This window comes from Stegostoma tigrinum, chromosome 11 (assembly GCF_030684315.1).
Source record: "Stegostoma tigrinum isolate sSteTig4 chromosome 11, sSteTig4.hap1, whole genome shotgun sequence".
Lineage (NCBI taxonomy): Eukaryota > Metazoa > Chordata > Chondrichthyes > Orectolobiformes > Stegostomatidae > Stegostoma > Stegostoma tigrinum.
Window position 1 is genome coordinate 53,746,937 of NC_081364.1, and position 18,542 is coordinate 53,765,478.

The 18,542-nt window shown below is 41.2% G+C and overlaps 1 protein-coding gene across 13 annotated transcripts in view; it reads right to left on the reverse strand.

Moving 5' to 3' along the window:
- The window catches only part of appl1 (adaptor protein, phosphotyrosine interaction, PH domain and leucine zipper containing 1), a 171,487-nt gene that overhangs the window by 77,081 nt on the left and 75,864 nt on the right, over nucleotides 1-18,542 (reverse strand). For 12 of the 13 annotated variants that reach the window (XR_009446505.1, XR_009446504.1, XM_059649964.1 and 9 more), the window contains 4 exons: nucleotides 12,415-12,474; nucleotides 7,228-7,299; nucleotides 3,275-3,362; nucleotides 2,617-2,658 (listed from right to left, as the gene is read on the reverse strand). Coding sequence is in view for 11 of the 13 variants with exons in the window: in XM_059649964.1 (XP_059505947.1) it covers nucleotides 2,617-2,658; nucleotides 3,275-3,362; nucleotides 7,228-7,299; nucleotides 12,415-12,474 (262 nt within the window). In the remaining 2 variants the exon portion in view is untranslated. The remainder of the gene's footprint in view (nucleotides 1-2,616; nucleotides 2,659-3,274; nucleotides 3,363-7,227; nucleotides 7,300-12,414; nucleotides 12,475-18,542) is intronic. The other variant, XM_048548263.1, reaches the window with a different exon arrangement.

The window sequence follows — 18,542 nt, forward strand, 5'->3', positions numbered from 1 at the left end:
TTGGTTACAAAACCAGAATTTTAATTAGACACAGTAGACAAAACAGGAAGCCAAAAGTTAAGAAAAATATCCAGATCTTAAAGTCAGAGGCTTATCTCCATAAAGAACAGAATAGAACAGAAATTTATTGTCACATGTACTCTTACATGAAAGATAGAGTGAGAAGTTTTATAGCCGCCCCACTACAGAACCTACAATGATAGAACACATACAAAACAACAAAGAAAAAGATTAAGCCTAAGTAAATCACAGTTCTATTAATGACTCCTGGTCTCAGGGAAAGCTGACTAAGGAATGACAGAATACCATGAAGCAGCAGCTGGGACAAGGCCGCCATTCTGGAACAAGATTCCCGTGCTGGTACAAGACTGCCATGCCAGGCTGCTGGAATACCGGGCTGGAAGCTTTCGCTGAAGACGACTGCCATGCCAGACCAAGACTGCCACTCCTGGATGAGATAGCCTGCCAGGGCGCTGGAAACTGAATGCGAAGAAGATGTCCATACAGGTCAAGACCGCCATGCCAGGGTTGGGTGGGGGTTGCCACTTCACTTCCTTCACTTCTATTTTCCTTTCTTAACCAATCCTTTTGTCCACCTATGCTGAAATCTAAACAGCTCCCAATCTTTGGCTCTGTTTCTTTACTTGGCCGATTTGTATCCCCTTTCCTTGGATGTAATACAATTCCTAATTTCCCTAAATCGCCATGGTTGGGCCATATTTCCCATTTCAATTTTGTGCCAGACAAGAATGGACATTTGTCGCACTTCATCCAGGTGTTCTTTAAATGATTGACATTGCCTAGCCAGTATCTTCCCTTTAAATAGCATTCCCCATTCATCATAACCAGTTCACACCTCATACCATCATAGTATCCTTTATTTAGATTCAAGGACCTAGTCTCAGAATCAAATATGCCACTCTCCATCTTAATCAAGAATTGTATCATATTGTGGTCACTATTCCTAAGGGACCTTACGCAGCGAGAATGCCAATTATTCTTTTATGATGACATAATATCAGTCTAAGATGGTGTGCTGTGTAGTTGGCTCCTCAACATATTGATCCAGAAAACCATCCTATACACGTTCCAGGAATCCCTCCTCAAGGGCATTGTTGCTGATTTGATTTCTCAATCTTTCTGCACAGTATATCAGTGGGCATTCTGTGATTTATTCAGGCAAAATTAGAAGGGCAGTTATCATACTTATCACTGAAGTCTAAATATTGTGCTAGATGTAAATAATGGAAAATGGATGGTACATAACATGCATAGGTAACATATGCCTCCACTGGGGATGTTTTTTGGTATGCGCATGGGAAAAAGGTTGGGGAGTTAGGTAACTGCCTTCCCATACTCCCTAGATCACTCCCATAGTACAGGGTGGACAGGCAGTGAAAATGGCAGCCGGCCTACTAACTATAAATGAATATATTAAGAGCCAATTGAGCTTGTTAAAAACCAATAATATGCTCCCTCTGCCAAAATACAGTTGCCAAAATGGTGGGAGGAAATGTGGGGATCATCTTCAAGGACAACATTTGTTCATGAGGAAAAGCTCCTATATTCACCACAATTTCTTCAGCCTCACCTGCTTGGGAAAAACCCACCTCCTGATCACCACCTCCTCACTATCCCCAGGCTTTCCAATTCAACAGCCCAGACATAGCTCACTCCACATTTTCTTCCTTGTGGTTCTGGCTACAGTACCAGCAACAGCTACCACCAAAGTCATGTGCCATGGTACTGTTGGGCTTGCTGCCCAATCAGATTGCTGGTCATTCCTGAAAACAACTCCTCAGGTGATATGCCACAATTGGGCGCATGGGCAGCTTGGTGGCACAGTGGTTAGCACTGCTGCCCCACAGCAGCAGGGATCCGGGTTTGATTCCACCCTTGGGTGGCTGTGTGGAGTTTGTACATTCTCCCAGTATCTGTGCAGGTTTCTGCTGGATGCTCCAGTTTCCTCCCACAGCCCAAAGATGTGCAGGTGTACAGGATGGGAAAGTTAATGATGACATTCGACAGCTGCATGACTTTGAAATGGTCATGTGAACATTCCTGTACGTGCCTCAGACAGTGCAATTTTTACAAAAAAAAACTTGTTTTCTGTCCTAGCAAGCAGTTTTGTCTTCAGCATCTGCTTTCCCTGTGCTAGTGTTTGTTACACTATATACGACAAAGAGAGGGGGAGAGAGAGAGAGAGCGCGATTCATTCTGAGAACTGGACTTCACCTCAGACCAGAATTACGAACAGTGCCAGAAACGAACCTAAGCTTCTAGACCAGACATCGATCGAGGGGTCCCCAACAGGCACATGATTCATTGCCTTTTTCCTTTCTTTTCCATGTTTAAGTCTTATTATTGTCAAGGCAGCAGGCTACTTGGATTAGCCATGGGATGTGAAGAGTTACAGGGATAGGGTAGGGAGGTGGGTGTGGGTGGGATGCTTGGAGCGTAAATGTGGACTCATTGGGCTAAATTGCCTGCTTCCACACTGTGGGGATTCTATGAATCTATGAATTACACAATGTACCCTAGCCACAGCACTGTGCTTCCAGAGGCTATTTTCCATATTTTTCTAATCTGGATATTCATAAAGGAAATCAAACTCACCATTACTTGCTATAGCAAATACTTCATTTAAGGTTAGCATTTCTGAAAATAAATGAAAAATATTATTGAACGAAACGGACTAAAAATTTGACTAATTTTTGTGATCGCATTTAATGTGATTCCAGCAAAATTACATGGTAGTGCTCTTTTTAATTACAAAATTTCAGGCTGCATATTTAAATAGTAGTGTTTTCGGTGCAATGGGAGATTGCAGTATTATTGGATGTAACATCTTTTAGAGAAGATATTAAATAAGGCCACCTTCCTGCTCATCTCTGTCTTGCCAAGATTTACTACTCAAACAAATACCAGTAGAATGGATCAACTGATTTCTCATCCGATTGATATTGCTGGGCATTGTTGTGTGAAAATTTGCGACCTTGATTAAAGTATACTTAAAAATAATTGACATTTTTGAGGCTACCTAAAAAGCAAGAAAAATTTCATATAATGTTCGTTTTGACTAGGTTCCCCTTTATTCCATTTTGGTCTTTCATCTGAGTGCATACTTTATAATCTAACCTAACATACCCTTAATGCACAGTGAAATATGCCATTTTTAAACATTTGCAAGTGGACAGTTTTAAAGACATCACAATAAAAGGATCTGGAGATGCAATTAAATTATTAAATCATATTAAATACAATGTTTTCATACCTTTTAAATCCTTCTCCATAAACTGTGTGATGGGAAACATCATGGCATCAGCTAACTGCGTTGAAAGGACAGCATGGCAGGAGCTGAGCTAAAAGAAAACAGGACGTTTTATTCTCTAGAAAAAAATATAAGAGCCTGAAGTCTTTTAGCCTTCTGTAGTCTTACATATTGGCAAACTTCTTAAATAATGAAAAAATGATTCAGGGCCTGGGGTTATCTGAACAACAACAACTTAACTTTTGAATCCTGGAACACAATGTTTCAGTGACTTTATTCAGATACCAGCTGAGACATCCAAGTATATTAACCTTTGATCAGCACTAATTTAGTTGATATCATCTGGATTGGCAGTAAAGTGGTACAATTTGCCTCAATTATTGAAGGCAACTAGAGATAGAACTTCAATCACTGCTCCTCATCAACTGATTCTTCTGAAATGTGATTGTATGAATGAACGTTGGGCAAGAACAAATTTATGCTGCACAGTCAGACAGCAAGTTAATGTAACCTATGGATCAAGCATTCAGAATGACCACTGACATGAAAATGCCCAAAACCCGTGGAACTAAACAGAATAGAAAATGGCCAGTAAGACACAGAGAAAAAAAAATACAAAAAGTAAAAAGTGCCGGATTCTTCTATACAAGGGACAAAAATGCAACATTTCTATGTATAACTATCACTATTGTTCCAGATTTTACATGCCTACACTGAAGTAAAAGTTCTTCTGTTTAAACTTTATACATGTCTAAAATTTCAGAGTTCTACATCGTTGTCACTTAAGGTAAGTTTAGAATGCTCATAAGATATAAGGTGAAATACTGCTTAATAATCAATTGCACTTTTAAAACATTCATTCATTCATGTGGTAAATATCAGTGGCAGACTAGTATTTGTCACATATTCCCAATTTCCCTGTAGAGGGTAATGGTGTGTCACCTACTTGAACCGCTGAGGTTCATGTGGCATAGGTACATCTACTGTGTTGTTACGAAGAGGGAGTTCCAAGGTTAAAAACCAAAAGAACTGCAGATGCTGTAAATCAGGAACAAAAACAAAGTTGCTGGAAAAGCTCAGCAGGTCTGGCAGCAACTGTGAATGACAAAACAGAGTTAATGTTTCAGGTCTGGTGACCCTTCCTCAGAAATGCTGGTTGCTGGGAAAATGTCAGTTTATTTGCAGAAAATAGGGAGGGGGATGGGGTAGGGAGTAAATGATAAGACAGAGCCCAAAGAGAGAGAAAGACAGTTAGACAGACAAAGGAGTTGCTAACGATCAGGCTGGGAGGGTCAGTAGACAGAGTTAATGGGGACTGTTAGTAACTAACACAGGGGGTGTGTAGTGGCAGGCTATGTGGTAACAAGGCCTGGAATGTGTGGGTGGGGGCTGGGACATGGGAGAGTTTAGGTCCTAAAATTATTGAACTCAATTGAGTCTGGAGCGCTGTAGGGTCTCTAAGCGGAAAATGAGGTTTTGTCCCTCTAGCTTGCGTTGGGCTTCAATGGAACACTGCAGCAAGCCAGAGACAGAGATGTTGGCCAGGGAGCCGGGTGGTGCGTTGAAGTGGCAGGCAACAGGTAGTTCAGGGTCTTTTGTGCGAGCAGAACGTAGATGTTCTGTGAAGCGGTCGCCAAGTCGACGCTTCGTTTCCCCAATGTAGAGGAGACCACATTGTGAGCAGCAGATGCAATAGATCAGATTCTTTGAAATGCAAGTGAAGTGTTGCTTCACCTGGAAAGTATGCTTGGGCCCTTGGATACTGGGGAGGAAGGAGGTAAATGTGCAGGTGTTGCACCTTCGCGAGTTACAGGGGAAGGCGCCATAGGGCTGTGGGGAGGTGTTGGGGGTGAAGGAAGTGTGGACCAGGGAGTCCCGGAGGGAAGGGGTCCCTGCCGAAGGCGGACAAGGAAGGGGAGGGGAATATCTATCTCGTGGTGTGGTATCTTGTTGGAGGTAGCAGAAATGGCATCTGATGATCTTCTGGATGTGGATGCTGGTGGGATGGTAGGAGAGGATAAGGGGAACCCTATCGCTGTTGCGGGAGGGAAGAGAAGGGGTGAGAGCAGAAGTGCGGGAGATGGGTTGGAGCTGATTGAGGGCCCTGTCGACAACAGAGCTGTGGAATCTCGGCTGAGGAAGAATGTGGACATTTTGGAGGCTCCCTTGTCAAAGTTGGCCTAATCTGAACATATGCGACGGAGACAAAGGAACTGAGAATGGGATGGAGTCTTTACAGGAAGTGGGGTGTGAGGATGTATAGTCCAGGTAGCTCTGGGTGTCAGTGATAATGAGAACTGCAGATGCTGGAGAATCCAAGATAACAAAGTGTGAAGCTGGATGAACACAGCAGGCCAAGCAGCATCTCAAGAGATGCTGTTGGGCCTGCTGTGTTCATCCAGCTTCACACTTTGTTAGCTCTGGGATTCAGTGGGTTTGTAATGGATACTAGTGGCCAGTCTATCCCCATAAATGGAAACTGAAATGTCGACGAATGGAAGGGAGGCATCAGAGGTGGACCAGTGAAAGTGAGGGCAGTTTGGAAACTGGAGGTGAAATTGATGAAGTTTTCCAATTCTAGAGGGAGGGAAGCAGCACCGATGATATCATCGATGCATTGGAGAAAGAATTGCGGGTGGGGGCCAGAATAGGACTGGAACAAGGAATGTTCCACATACCCCATAAAGAGACAGGCATAACTAGGGCCCATGCAGGTAACTATCGCAACCTCTCTTACCTGAAGAAAATGAAAGGAGTTGAAAGAGAAGTTGTTGAGGGTGAGGACAAGCTCAGCCAAGCAGAGTTGGGTGGTAGTGAGTGGGGATGGTTCAGGTCTTTGCTCTAGGAAGAAGTAGAGAACCCTAAGACCCTCCTGGTGGAGAATGGATGTGTGAAGGGATTGCACATCCATGGTAAAGAGGTGGTGGCCGGAGCCAGTAAACTAGAAGCTTTGAAACCGGTGTAAGGCATCAGATGTATGTGGGTAGGGATTAGACCATGGGGGAGAGGGCAGAGTCATGGTAGGAAGAGATAAGTTCTGTGGGACATGAGCAGGCTGAAACAATGGGTTGACCTGGACAGTCCTGTTTGTGGAGTTTTGGCAGGAGGTAGAATCGAGCTGTGCGGGTTTGGGGGACTATTAGCTTGGAAGTGGATTGGGGAAGATCACCAGATGAAATGAGATCCATAACTGTAGTGGACACAATGGCCTGATGTGCCATGGTGGGGTCATGGTCCAGGGGAAGGTAGGAGGAGGTATCTGAGAGCTGACTCTCAGCCTCTGCAAGGTAGACATCAGTACGCCAGACAGCAATAGCATCACCCTTATTGGCAGGCTTGATGGCAAAGTCAGGGTTAGATCTGAATCCAAGGATTTTGTATAGCTTTAAGTCAGTATGGTGCAGAGAAGAACTTGCAGTTGGTGGTGCTCCCTTGCATCTGTTGCCCTTGCCCTTCTAGGTGATCATCGGTTCTGGAAAGTGCTAATTACAGGAGAGTTGGTGCATTATTGTAACGCATCCTATACTGCCACAATCCCATTGGTGAAGGGAGTTATGTACTTATAAAACACCCGTCAAGTAGGCTGCTTCTTTCCTAGATGATATGTAGCTTTATGCGTTTTTGGCAGCGCTTTCAACTTGGCAAGTAGACGGTATAAATTTATGTTCTAAATCTAGTCCATTTGTCATAAAATACTGAAAGGATTCAATGACCTCAGAGGCATGTTACCACTTCAAAATGTCTCAGTTATAGTTGGTATCCCTCTTTATAAACCTTTGCATGAAGTGTAAAAATTGACAGTAATGTTTCTTCATTGAAAATAGAAGGTAATGTCAGTAAAATTAGACATTTAATTGATTAAGGGTTGTTTTACTCTTTACTCATTAACATTATTGTTTGATTACTATTACCAAGATATTTGAAACGTAATTGAAACAAATTGAGTTAACACTTACTTCATCTATTACTCGAGCAAATTGCTGTAGTGTGGAGGTCATGACTTCATCGTCACCACCTAGGGGAAAACGCTATCAAAAAAGTTGGCAAATAAAATTAATTTGTTGAATAGCAACTAAGTCCACTTTGGTCAAAAGCAACAAAATTTCAATCGTTAGACATCATTTTTTTCTTCACTTAATGAGTTCTATTACGATTAATATTCTTATCAAATGACTGTTATTTATATTTTAATTTTGAGCAAGAATCGGCTATTTGACTCCACTTGACTACCCTATAAAATAATTCATAATGAAGCCAAAATCATCTCCAAAAAAAAAATGGATTCTGTATTTCCGTGCTCTGACCATTGGAATAAGTAGTAAATAAACTGAAGGGCATGAAAGGGATTCCATTCAATGAAATATCATGCAATTGTGAACAGGTAGGTGTAGGGTTAAGATTTTGGTGGCGATTAAAACTATACATAAAGAAGTTTTTAAAATTAGGATATACCTTTTTAAAAATATTGATGTTACAATATGTGATTTTAGATTGTGTCTACAATGCAGAAAATTCTGTGCCAGCAAGTGACTTGCTCCACAGTCCTACATGATATCACAACACTATTAGCCTTTTATAGCAACAGTAGTCTGGCCCTTCAATTGTTAGTTTCTCATCTTATTGTCAGAATTACTGTTAGTCTCCCAATTCGGACGAATTATGTGGACGAAAACTACTAGGATACTTGCACACATATAAAGCCCTGATAATGAATATCAAAGCCAAAGGTGAACTCTCATCCTCTTACATTCTATATTCACCATTCTCCAGCTAAGAGGAGAAAGGGTTTCATCTATCATTGACAAACTGTCGGATGAGCAACATTGACGAGGAAGGTTGCAAATATTGATAACGTGGTGTGGAGCTCGATGATCACAGCAGGCCAAGCAGCATTTTAGGAGCAGGAAAGCTGATGTTTCGGGGTCTAGGCCCAAAACATCAGCTTTCCTGCTCCTAAGATGCTGCTCGACTTGCTGTGTTCATCCAGCTGCACACCTTGTTATCTCGGATTCTCCAGCATCTACACAGTTCCTACTATCTCTGTTGCAAATATTGATATCTGATTTGTACTAACTTTCCTTGTGTTTTTTTTGAGGGGAATGTGAGAGAAGAGTAGGGGTGGGCACTGTTTAAATAACCCAAAAACACTCTTTAAGATTACGTGAATAATAACCTACTGGTAAAGGTACAACAGTGAGCTTAGTGCCTGTTTTAACAATAGTATAGAAACAACTTCAACAATTAGCGTGAAAAAAAATTCTGAAATGGATTAAGAAGACATTGCAATTTTTAACTTTAGAATTGAGATTTTATTATGCTGAATAATGACCAAAAAAAAAAGACTAGGTTGGAACTAGAACAATGTGAAAGCACTGGTTTCCACCGCTTTCCTCCACTGCTGAAAGGATACATTTTCTGATGTAATATAGTTGAAGAGAGGCAGAAAGGAATGCAGATAAACTGCTTTACTCTTATTTACTAATTCTGAGAGCACAGCTCAATGGTCCTCTGAGACTATGGCAATTTTATTTTTCCAGTTCAGCTATCATGACCTATTGTAAGATTACGTGCAAACTTAAAATATACCAGGTTTACTTTGCACCTATACAAGGTTCAGTCCTTTTTCCCCATGAAGATACAATACTAATGTTTTAAAATGTTAGTAACTATGCAAAATAGTTAAAACTAAAATCTATCTTTCAGATGTGCTGGAATATTCTAGACTCCCTGAAAATATTCATCTGATTGATTCTGCATTAACTTAAAATAGTTCAGGTTTTCAACAATGTCAAAAGGTAAGAGTTTGGGATTTCAGCTAATCTTTCACAGAAACAATATCAGGGAAATCACAATTTGATTGGTCGGGGAGTAAATGCTATTAGCTATTTCTAAATAAATGAAAATTAGAGAAATGTAAAATGAATAAATAACTGTTAAATTCTAGCTCGAATTCAGATACATAAGCACACAGGAATTAAGAAGCCAGTGAATCTACTTTTTCATTAAATGACACGGTTCATTGTATCACCAAGATTGAAACTAATACATTAAGTTCTGGTGTCAACCAGTTAATTAGAATGTGGTGGGAAGCCAGAACTGGGCATGGCATTAAAAATGGGCAGCAGGAGCACGGGAAGGACAAAGAGTTTTTAATGTCATAATAAGTGATATCAACATGGAAGGCACTAATTGGTGAGTAACTATTTTCTAAGTTCTTGTCTCCAGTTTGTAACAAATAGACTGTAAAGCAATAATAGGAGGGTTGTTCAACCATACTGAACATGCATCCTGTGATATGTGAGAAGTCATTCATTCTTCCTGTGGACTAAATGATCATGTGGAGGAAGCATTACCAAGTACAGAAACTCAACCTCTGGATTTCAAAAATGTGAATGATGACTCTAGTCATTGCAACACATTCTGAAATCTTTGAACTACAAGGATAGCACATTTAGGGAAGTGGTCACATAGCAGATAAATAGAACAAAGGCAAGGAGGGACTGGGTGATCACCAGGCAGTCAGGGACCACCAGATAGGTACAGGAGTCCCCTAAGTCCATCTTACTCACCAACTTATTTTCCACTTAGCATTCGAGTGAGGACAATGATTTCTCAGTTGAGTGTAACCAGGACTAAATCCAGGGCACCGTGTGTGGTTCACGGAAATGGGGAGGGGGGGCAGTAAAGAATGAAAGAGCAATAGAAGTATGAGATTCAATAGGTAGGGGCACAGGCAGGCATTTTTGCCACCAGGAGAATATGTTGTCTTCTAGGTGACAAGGTCAATGTCAGAGTGGCTGCAGGATATTCTTCTGGCAGAAGGGAGAGGGTGAACAACTGGATGCCACAGTCCATATCAATACCAATGGCACAGGCAGAAATAACAGATATCATGGTGTAAAGCTGGACGAACAAAGTGGGCCAAGCAGCATCAGAGGAGCAGGAAGGCTTGACATTTTGTGTCGGGACCCTTCTCAGGCAGAAAGATGGATGAGGTCATGAAAGTACTTCTGACATCTATCAAAGAAATTAAAAAGCTGACCTCAAAGAGATTTTGGCAGTACCACAAATTAATGAGTAGAGAAATAAGAAGATCAAGCAAATGAATGTGTGGCTGGAGAGATGGCACAGATGGAAAGATTTTGGATTTGAAGCAGTGAAACCAGTTCTGGGTCATGTGGCATCCAATAAAATTTTCGACTAAAATGTGATATTTTAACTGGAAGGAAAGGTTATATTTCAGTAGGGCCAAAACCAAAATCTTAACAGGCTGATTTGCTAGTGCTTTTCGGGAAGTTTAAACAAACTTTTCAGGGTGGTGGGAAACAGAGAGAATTCAGCTAAGATAGAAACAAAGCTGGTAACAGTTGCAAGAAATTTAACAAGTGAAATTGGAAGGCAGCAGAAACAAACACCAATATCAAATAGGTTCAAAATATGTAAAAAAAAGTAGTAAAAAGACAAAATTAAAGGTACCCTATCTGAATGAGTGCAGCATTTACAATACAGTAGATGAATTCTTGGTACTGATACAATTCAATGAGTATGAACTAATTGCCATTCTAGAAATGCAGCTGCAAGGGAACCAAAGCCTGGGAACTGAATGTTAAAGGGTTTTTTTTGGGCATGTGATTTGTGAGGATGCAGCAAACAAGGTTCAAGGGGTTGTGGCCAAGCTAACTTTGTGGGCAAGAACACAGCAAATGGAGTATTACATGGAAAATGTAAAGTTATCCACTTTGGTGGGAAAACAAGAATACAGAACATTTCACATGTGAAGGAAGGCTGGCAAGTGTTCATGTCCATTGGGACCTGATAGCTTCGTTCACGTGTCCCTGAAAAATAAATGCATTAAAGCTAACATGCAATGCAATAAAGCCATTAGGAAGGCAAATGACATAATGACTTCTACTGCAAAAGGATTTGAGTACAGGAATAAAAATGCCTTGTAATTTTATAGTGCCCTGGCAAGACAGCACCTAAAGTTTTGTGTATAGCTCTGGTCTTCTTATTCAAGGACATAACTGCTTTACAGTATCAACATAAGGGTGAGGCATTTAGGACCTATTTGAGATGAGATGGCTGTGGAGGTTCAGACATTGAACACATTCAAGATAAAGGTCATTAGATTTCTAGATATTAAAATCATTAAGAGACTGAGAATACAGCAGAACATGGAATTGATGTAAAAGATCAGCCACTATCTAGCTGAATGGCACAGCAGGCTTGAAAGCCTACTAATGGTCCTATTTCCTACATTCCTGTGGACTAACAATGTGTTCTGTAGGAATGTTCTGCATATCCAATGAAGAAATAAATCAATGCAGCAGAGAAATAAATCAAAGCAGAAGGGAATTGAAACAGTGGAAAATATTTCATGTAATTTTAAATTTAATGCAATTGCTTTTTAAAATTCCATGATCTGTGGCCACTTACACAAAGTTATTAAGGATCTTATAACACATAGCAGGAACTCACTTAGACACATTACTGCACACTTCCTCTCGGGTTAAGTGTGACACCATTGATTGATTCCAAGCACAAGGCATTTAATGCACTGTAATTACTTATTGTTAAATATCCTGAAATCATCAAGCTTACATAAGTGTGTGTGTGTGTGTGTGTGTGTGTGTGTGTGTGTGTGTGTGTGTGTGTGTGTGTGTCTGTGTGTAAGGGAAGATGTGTAGCATTCTTCAGTCCACCGGGTTTATTCGTTTCTCAGAAGGTCCAAAGCCTAATCCCATTGCTCCAAGCTTACCCAAATCCCAATATTACTGTCCTCAAATATTTATTAATTTCTTCCTTAAAAACACAACAGTATTTGCCATGCTTACAACAGATATTTCTCAACCTCTCTTTTCACACCTAATTTCAAATGGATGATACTGAATCACTGACATTTCCAGTTGGGGGAATTATTTTTTCCTATGAACTCAATCAAAACCCTTTACCTTTCTCTGCTTCAATGGAATCCATCTTTGTCTATTCCACTTTCTCAATTGTTACACTGCAACCAGCATTCAACTGAACATATGCTACAATGTTCTTTCCATAAGTCATAACGAAATGAAGGTAGTTTATAGTCAAAAACTGCCAGGGCAGATCAGAGTTCCATTTTTTGCTTTCTTCAAATCTATTTTTACCTGTTTCTCATATTCCTTGAGCAGCTTGGAGGTCAAACGTGTTGCTGTGCTTAATTCATTCTGCAAAAGAAAACTTGGATTAGACTGGGTTTCTGGCTTATTCTCCCTTCGTTTCTTGCAAGAACATGCTCTTTAATTGTTTTGCAGTGACCTCACCAAATTTCCAAAAACAGTGCACATATGTTTTCATTCTTGCACTTGCCAATCAGTTTTTTTGCTCCATCAGTACAATGGAACAAAAATTTTGGCTTGGGCACAGAAGCAAACACTTTTGTCAAAAGGCACCATTCTACTTGGCAGTGCGAAGCAGCATACTTGAGTCTAGTGATGCATGTATGCTTGCATATTTTTAATTATGGAACACAGCTGATTGTGTTTTTCCCTGTCATAGTCAAGGGTAATGCAAAACCTTAAATATTGCTCTGCCTGAGATCAGTTGGCTTAGTGGAGATGCAGTTTCAAAACTGAATTCTCTGCCGTCTGTATAGATAATGCTACAAGTATTACCCTTATCAACAATGTCACAGTCGTTGCTTTAAACCTAATTAAAAATCCAGTAATATTCACAATGTAGACAATAGACAATAGGTGTAGGAATAGACCATTTGGCCCTTCGAGCCAGCACCATCATTCATTATGATCATGGCTGATCATCCACAATCAGTATCCTGTTCCTGCCTTATCCCCATAACCCTTGATTCCACAATCTTTAAGAGCTCTATCTATCTCTTTCTTGAAAGTATTCAGAGACTTGGCTTCCACTGCCTTCTGGGGCACAGCATTCCATTTATCCGCCACTCTCTGGGTGAAGAAGTTTCTCCTCAACTCTGTTCTAAATGGCCTACCCCTTATTTTTAAACTGTGTCCTCTGGTTCTGGACTCTTGCATCAACGGAAACATGCTTCCTGCCTCCAGAGTGTCTAATCCTTTAATTATCTTATACGTCCCAATCAGATCCCCTCATCCTCCTAAACTCAAGTGTATACAAGCCCAGTTGCTCCAATCTTTCAACATATGATAGTCCCGCCATTCTGGGAATTGACCTCGTCAACCTCCTTGTAGTTCCTTTATCTGCAATATTTTGCTTTTTATCTGAAGGAAAGTCTCAACAAGAACAATCAAAAGATAGCAAGAATGAACGCAGAACAAACGGCATCTGGGACAGAAAGTTAACATTTCAAGTCAACGATCTTTTATTAGCACGCAGGTTACAGTAACTAAATTCGGTTTGCAGGTAGTAAATATTTGCATGTGGTAATTCTATCACACCCTGCCCGCTCACCTTCCTATTTTTACTCTTATTTTTATTGTTATTGTTCCCTAACATGTTATGCGTCTTTAGCTAGCTACTTTTTAAGATATTCAGAACACAGGTAAAGTCACAGAATGTAAATGTGACGAAACTCAAAGCACACAGTTACTATGTTGCATAAGAAAGATATAAGTGTTAACTGATAGTTCATCTCCACTTTCCTGTTTAAAACAGTGACTGTAGCTACTGGCACTACTTTGTTGCCAAGGCATACCACTGGTTAGCAAATTTCAAAATCTGAGATTGACAAATAGCAAACCGAGAGCCTAATGTTGTGCTAATTAAAATATTAGACCTGCAAGGATGTTGGCCACAACTGAGTACTCCACACATGGCAAACCATTACATTAAAATATTTGCTCTGAAGCTTTTAAGGTCCTATGCTGCTCAATTTTCAGTTGCAGTAAAATTTCTTCTTTCCACTAAGACAAAATCTGTAATAGACATTAGGTTTAGTTTTTTGGAAACTATACTTTTCAAGTTTTGCTGACCATAATATGACTGCAATTACTGCAACACACATTTGTATTGCTTGTTAAAATTTTAAAAATCTGTTGGTCCACTCGCTCTCCTTTATAATGTTCTCTTTCCATAGTTGCTGCCTATGTATTTCCAGAATTTTGTTTATACTTCAGATTTTACCATTTTCCAATATCTGATTTCAAGCCCCCTTCACCTCTCTGTGTATCTCTTTATTGGGTATTCAAATAATTTTGAAATGATAATTACATTTAGACTTGTTAATTATTTCATATTAAACTGCACGTATAGCCCACTGAGGCAATTTGTTCTGTTTTATAAGTTTGATTGAAAAAAAAGCTTAAAAATACATGTTCCTGCCTGAAATATGTTCTCACCAGCTAGCCCGAGGAGCATTTCCAGTTTTTATTTGTTCAAGGTTATTTGTCTCAATTTAGTTAATCACTTACAAACTTGAAAACATTGGCTATTGTATTCACTTCTGAATTTTCAAATAATCAGTGTATTGTGTTTCAATCACAAACAGAGAATATTGCAGAAACTTAGCCAGTCTGGCTTGATCTGGGGACAGAGAAACAATTCAAGTCCAATATGATACCTCTTAGTGCACAGCGACGTTACTAGTTCAAGTGTATAACTAATACTCTTGAAGCATGTTTAGATGTATGTTTTGAAGGTAGAAATTTACAAGTTAGCTCTACATCTTCTGCTCAAGTGATTCGTTTTTGCTTGTCTAGTGACTGTGTTTAACCAGTGAATGATCACACAGACCAAGGAGGTCCAAATAAGATCACTACCAGTCCAAACTCAACTGAAGTGATGGTAGTGTCACTGGAATTCACTTGCTTGCCATAGGTAGAAGGAAAAAAAATGCCAAGATGGTCACATCATGTGGCTGCCTAAATAGGTTTGACAATGATAGAACATAGAACAGTACAGCACAGTACAGGCCCTTTGCCCCACGATGTTGTGTCGAACTTTTATCCTAATCCTAAGGTCTATCTAACCTCCACCCCTACCTTATACTATCACCCATATGCCTATCTAATAGCCGCTTAAATGTCCCTAATGAGGCCGACTCCACTTCCCTCTCCGGCAATGCATTCCATGCCCCAACCACTCTCCGAGTAAAGAACCTACCTCTGACATCTCCCCTATATCTACCTCCACTCACTTTAAAACTATGCCCCCTTGTAACAGCTACCTCCACCCTAGGAAGAAGTCTCTGACTGTCTACTCTATCTACACCTCTGATCATTCGGTACACCTCTATCAAGTTACCTCTCATCCTTTGTCGTTCTAAAGAGAAAAGCCCTATCTCTCTCAACCTTTCCTTTAAAGACCTTCCCTCCACTCCAGGCAACATTCTGGTAAATCTCCTCTGCACCTTTGCCAACGCTTCCACATCTTTCCTGTAATGAAGCAAGCAGATCTGGACACAATATCCAGGTGTGGCCAAACCAGGCTTTTGTACAGCTGGAACATAACTTCACGGCTCTTGAACTCAAATCACTCTATTAAAGAAAGCTAATTCACCATACGGCTTCTTGACAACCCTACCTACTTGGGTGGCAGCTTTCAGGGAACTGTGAACATGAACCCCAAAAATCTCTCTGCTCCTCCGCACTGCCAAGAATCTTTCTGTTAACCCTATTCTGCATTCAAGTTTGTCCTTCCAAAATGAATCACCTCACACTTTTCGGGGTTAAACTCCATCTGCCACTTCTCAGCCCAGCTCTGCATCCTATTAATGTCCCTTTGCAACATGGAACAGCCCTCTGCACTGACCACAACATGACCCACCTTCGTATCATCCGCAAACTTGCTAATCCACTCCTTCATCCAAATCATTTACAAAAATCACAAATAGGAGATGCCTCCAACCTCACTAGCTTATCAACATCCATTGTCAAAATTTGATGTACAAATATTCATATTAATGAGGCACCAGAGGTGACTGACACACACTGCAGTAATGAATTGACGCCTTCAGAATGAGAGGGTATATCTGCTATGGTGTACCTTCAATGATAGTGATTAAAGTTGCATCATTGCATGTGTGAATAAAATGGTAAAAAAGTGTGAGTGAGAGGTAAAGCCAGCATTTAATGTCCATTTCTGTTCTGGAGAAGGTGGTGATTACTAATTAGCCAACATAATTCTAAAGGGTTGGATATACAGTCATAGAGATATGCAGCATAGAAACAGACCCTTGGTCCAACTCGTCCATGCAAACTAGATATCCTATATAAATCTAGTCCCATTTGCCAGCATTTGAGCAATATCCCTCCAAACCCTTACTATTCATATACCCATCCAGCTGCCTTCGAAATGTTGTAATTGTGCCAGCCTCCACCATTTCCTCTGGGGGCTCATTCTATACACAAACCACCCTCTGCGTGAAAATGTTGCCCCTTTCGTCTCTTTTATATCTTTGTCCTCTCACCTTAACCCTATGCACTCTAGCTTTGGACTCCCCACTGCAGGGAAAAGACCTTGTCCATTTACACTATCCATGTCCCTCATGATTTTACAAACCTCTAAGATCACCCCTCAGGCTCTAATGCTCCTGGGAAAATAGACCCAGCCTATTCAGCCTCTCACTACAGCTCAAACTCTCTAATTCTGGCAACTTTCTTGTATATCTTTTCTGAACCCTTTCTAGTTTCACAGTAATAATGGGAACTGCAGATGCTGGAGAATCCAAGATAATAAAATGTGAGGCTGGATGAACACAGCAAGCCCAGCAGCATCTCAGGAGCACATAAGCTGACGTTTCGGGCTTAGACCCTTCATCAGAGAGGGGGATGGGGTGAGGGTTCTGGAATAAATAGGGAGAGAGGGGGAGGCGGACCGAAGATGGAGAGAAAAGAAGATAGGTGGAGAGGAGAGTATAGGTAGGGAGGGGATAGGTCAGTCCAGGGAAGACGGACAGGTCAAGGAGGTGGGATGAGGTTAGTAGGTAGGAGATGGAGGTGCGGCTTGGGGTGGGCGGAAGGGATGGGTGAGAGGAAGAACAGGTTAAGGAGGCAGAGACAGGTAGGACTGGTTTTGGGATGCAGTGGGTGGAGGAGAAGAGCTGGGCTGGTTGTGTGGTGCAGTGGGGGGAAGAGGATGAACTGGGCTGGTTTTGGGATGTGATGGGGGAAGGGGAGCTTCACCAGCTTCAAAATCTCCCCTTCCCCCACCACATCCCAAAACCAGCCCAGTTCGTCCCCTCCCCCCACTGCACCACACAACCAGCCCAGCTCTTCCCCTCCACCCACTGCATCCCAAAACCAGTCCTACCTGTCTCTGCCTCCCTAACCTGTTCTTCCTCTCACCCATCCCTTCCTCCCACCCCAAGCCGCACCTCCATCTCCTACCTACTAACCTCAGCCCACCTCCTTGACCTGTCCGTCTTCCCTGGACTGACCTATCCCCTCCCTACCTATACTCTCCTCTCCACCTATCTTCTTTTCTCTCCATCTTCGGTCCGCCTCCCCCTCTCTCCCTATTTATTCCAGAACCCTCACCCCATCCCCCTCTCTGATGAAGGGTCTAGGCCCGAAACGTCAGCTTTTGTGCTCCCGAGATGCTGCTGGGCCTGCTGTGTTCATCCAGCTTCACATTTTATTATCCTAGTTTCACAGTATCCTTCTTATAGGAGGGAGACCCGGATTGCATGCAATACCCCAGAAGTGGCCGAACTAATGTCCTGTACAGCTGCAACATAACCTCCCAATTTCTTTTCTCAATGCACTGACCATTAGAGGTAAGCATACCAAACGCCTTCTTCACTATCCTATCTACCTGCAACTCCACCTTCAAGAGATTTCTGTCTAATTGGAAGATATTCAAGTCCTTACTCAAAATGGTGAGTATAAACTGACTAATTGGTGAATAGGCAACGGTGTCAACTCCTGCCCACATTGCCATCAAACCATATGGAGTAGGAGCTGGTTTCTCCACTTGAATTCAGGAAAAATATTGGAGACAATTATTGCACTCCTCTCACTACATGAACTGAGGTTACATTTCACAAAAAAAAGTAGGTTCTGAGCTTTGCAGTAAATTTATCAGATGTGCCATAATGCTCTAGAAATCCTTCTCCAAACCCTAATACCTCTCCCTGATTCAGCTTTCTTTAAGTCCTTCAACCAAGCTTTTGATCATTCTGTCTCAGTCTTTGGTTTGCCATTTTTGAAGTGACATGGAATTTTGTACCACTTTCAAGGCATTAAGATATTTATGATGCTGTATGAGCTCTGCACATTTGTGTCCACTTATCAGCAAGTGGCTGAAGAGAAAGCAAATACTTCACTGTTGTTCAGGAAACCCGTCTAGTACTGAGTAG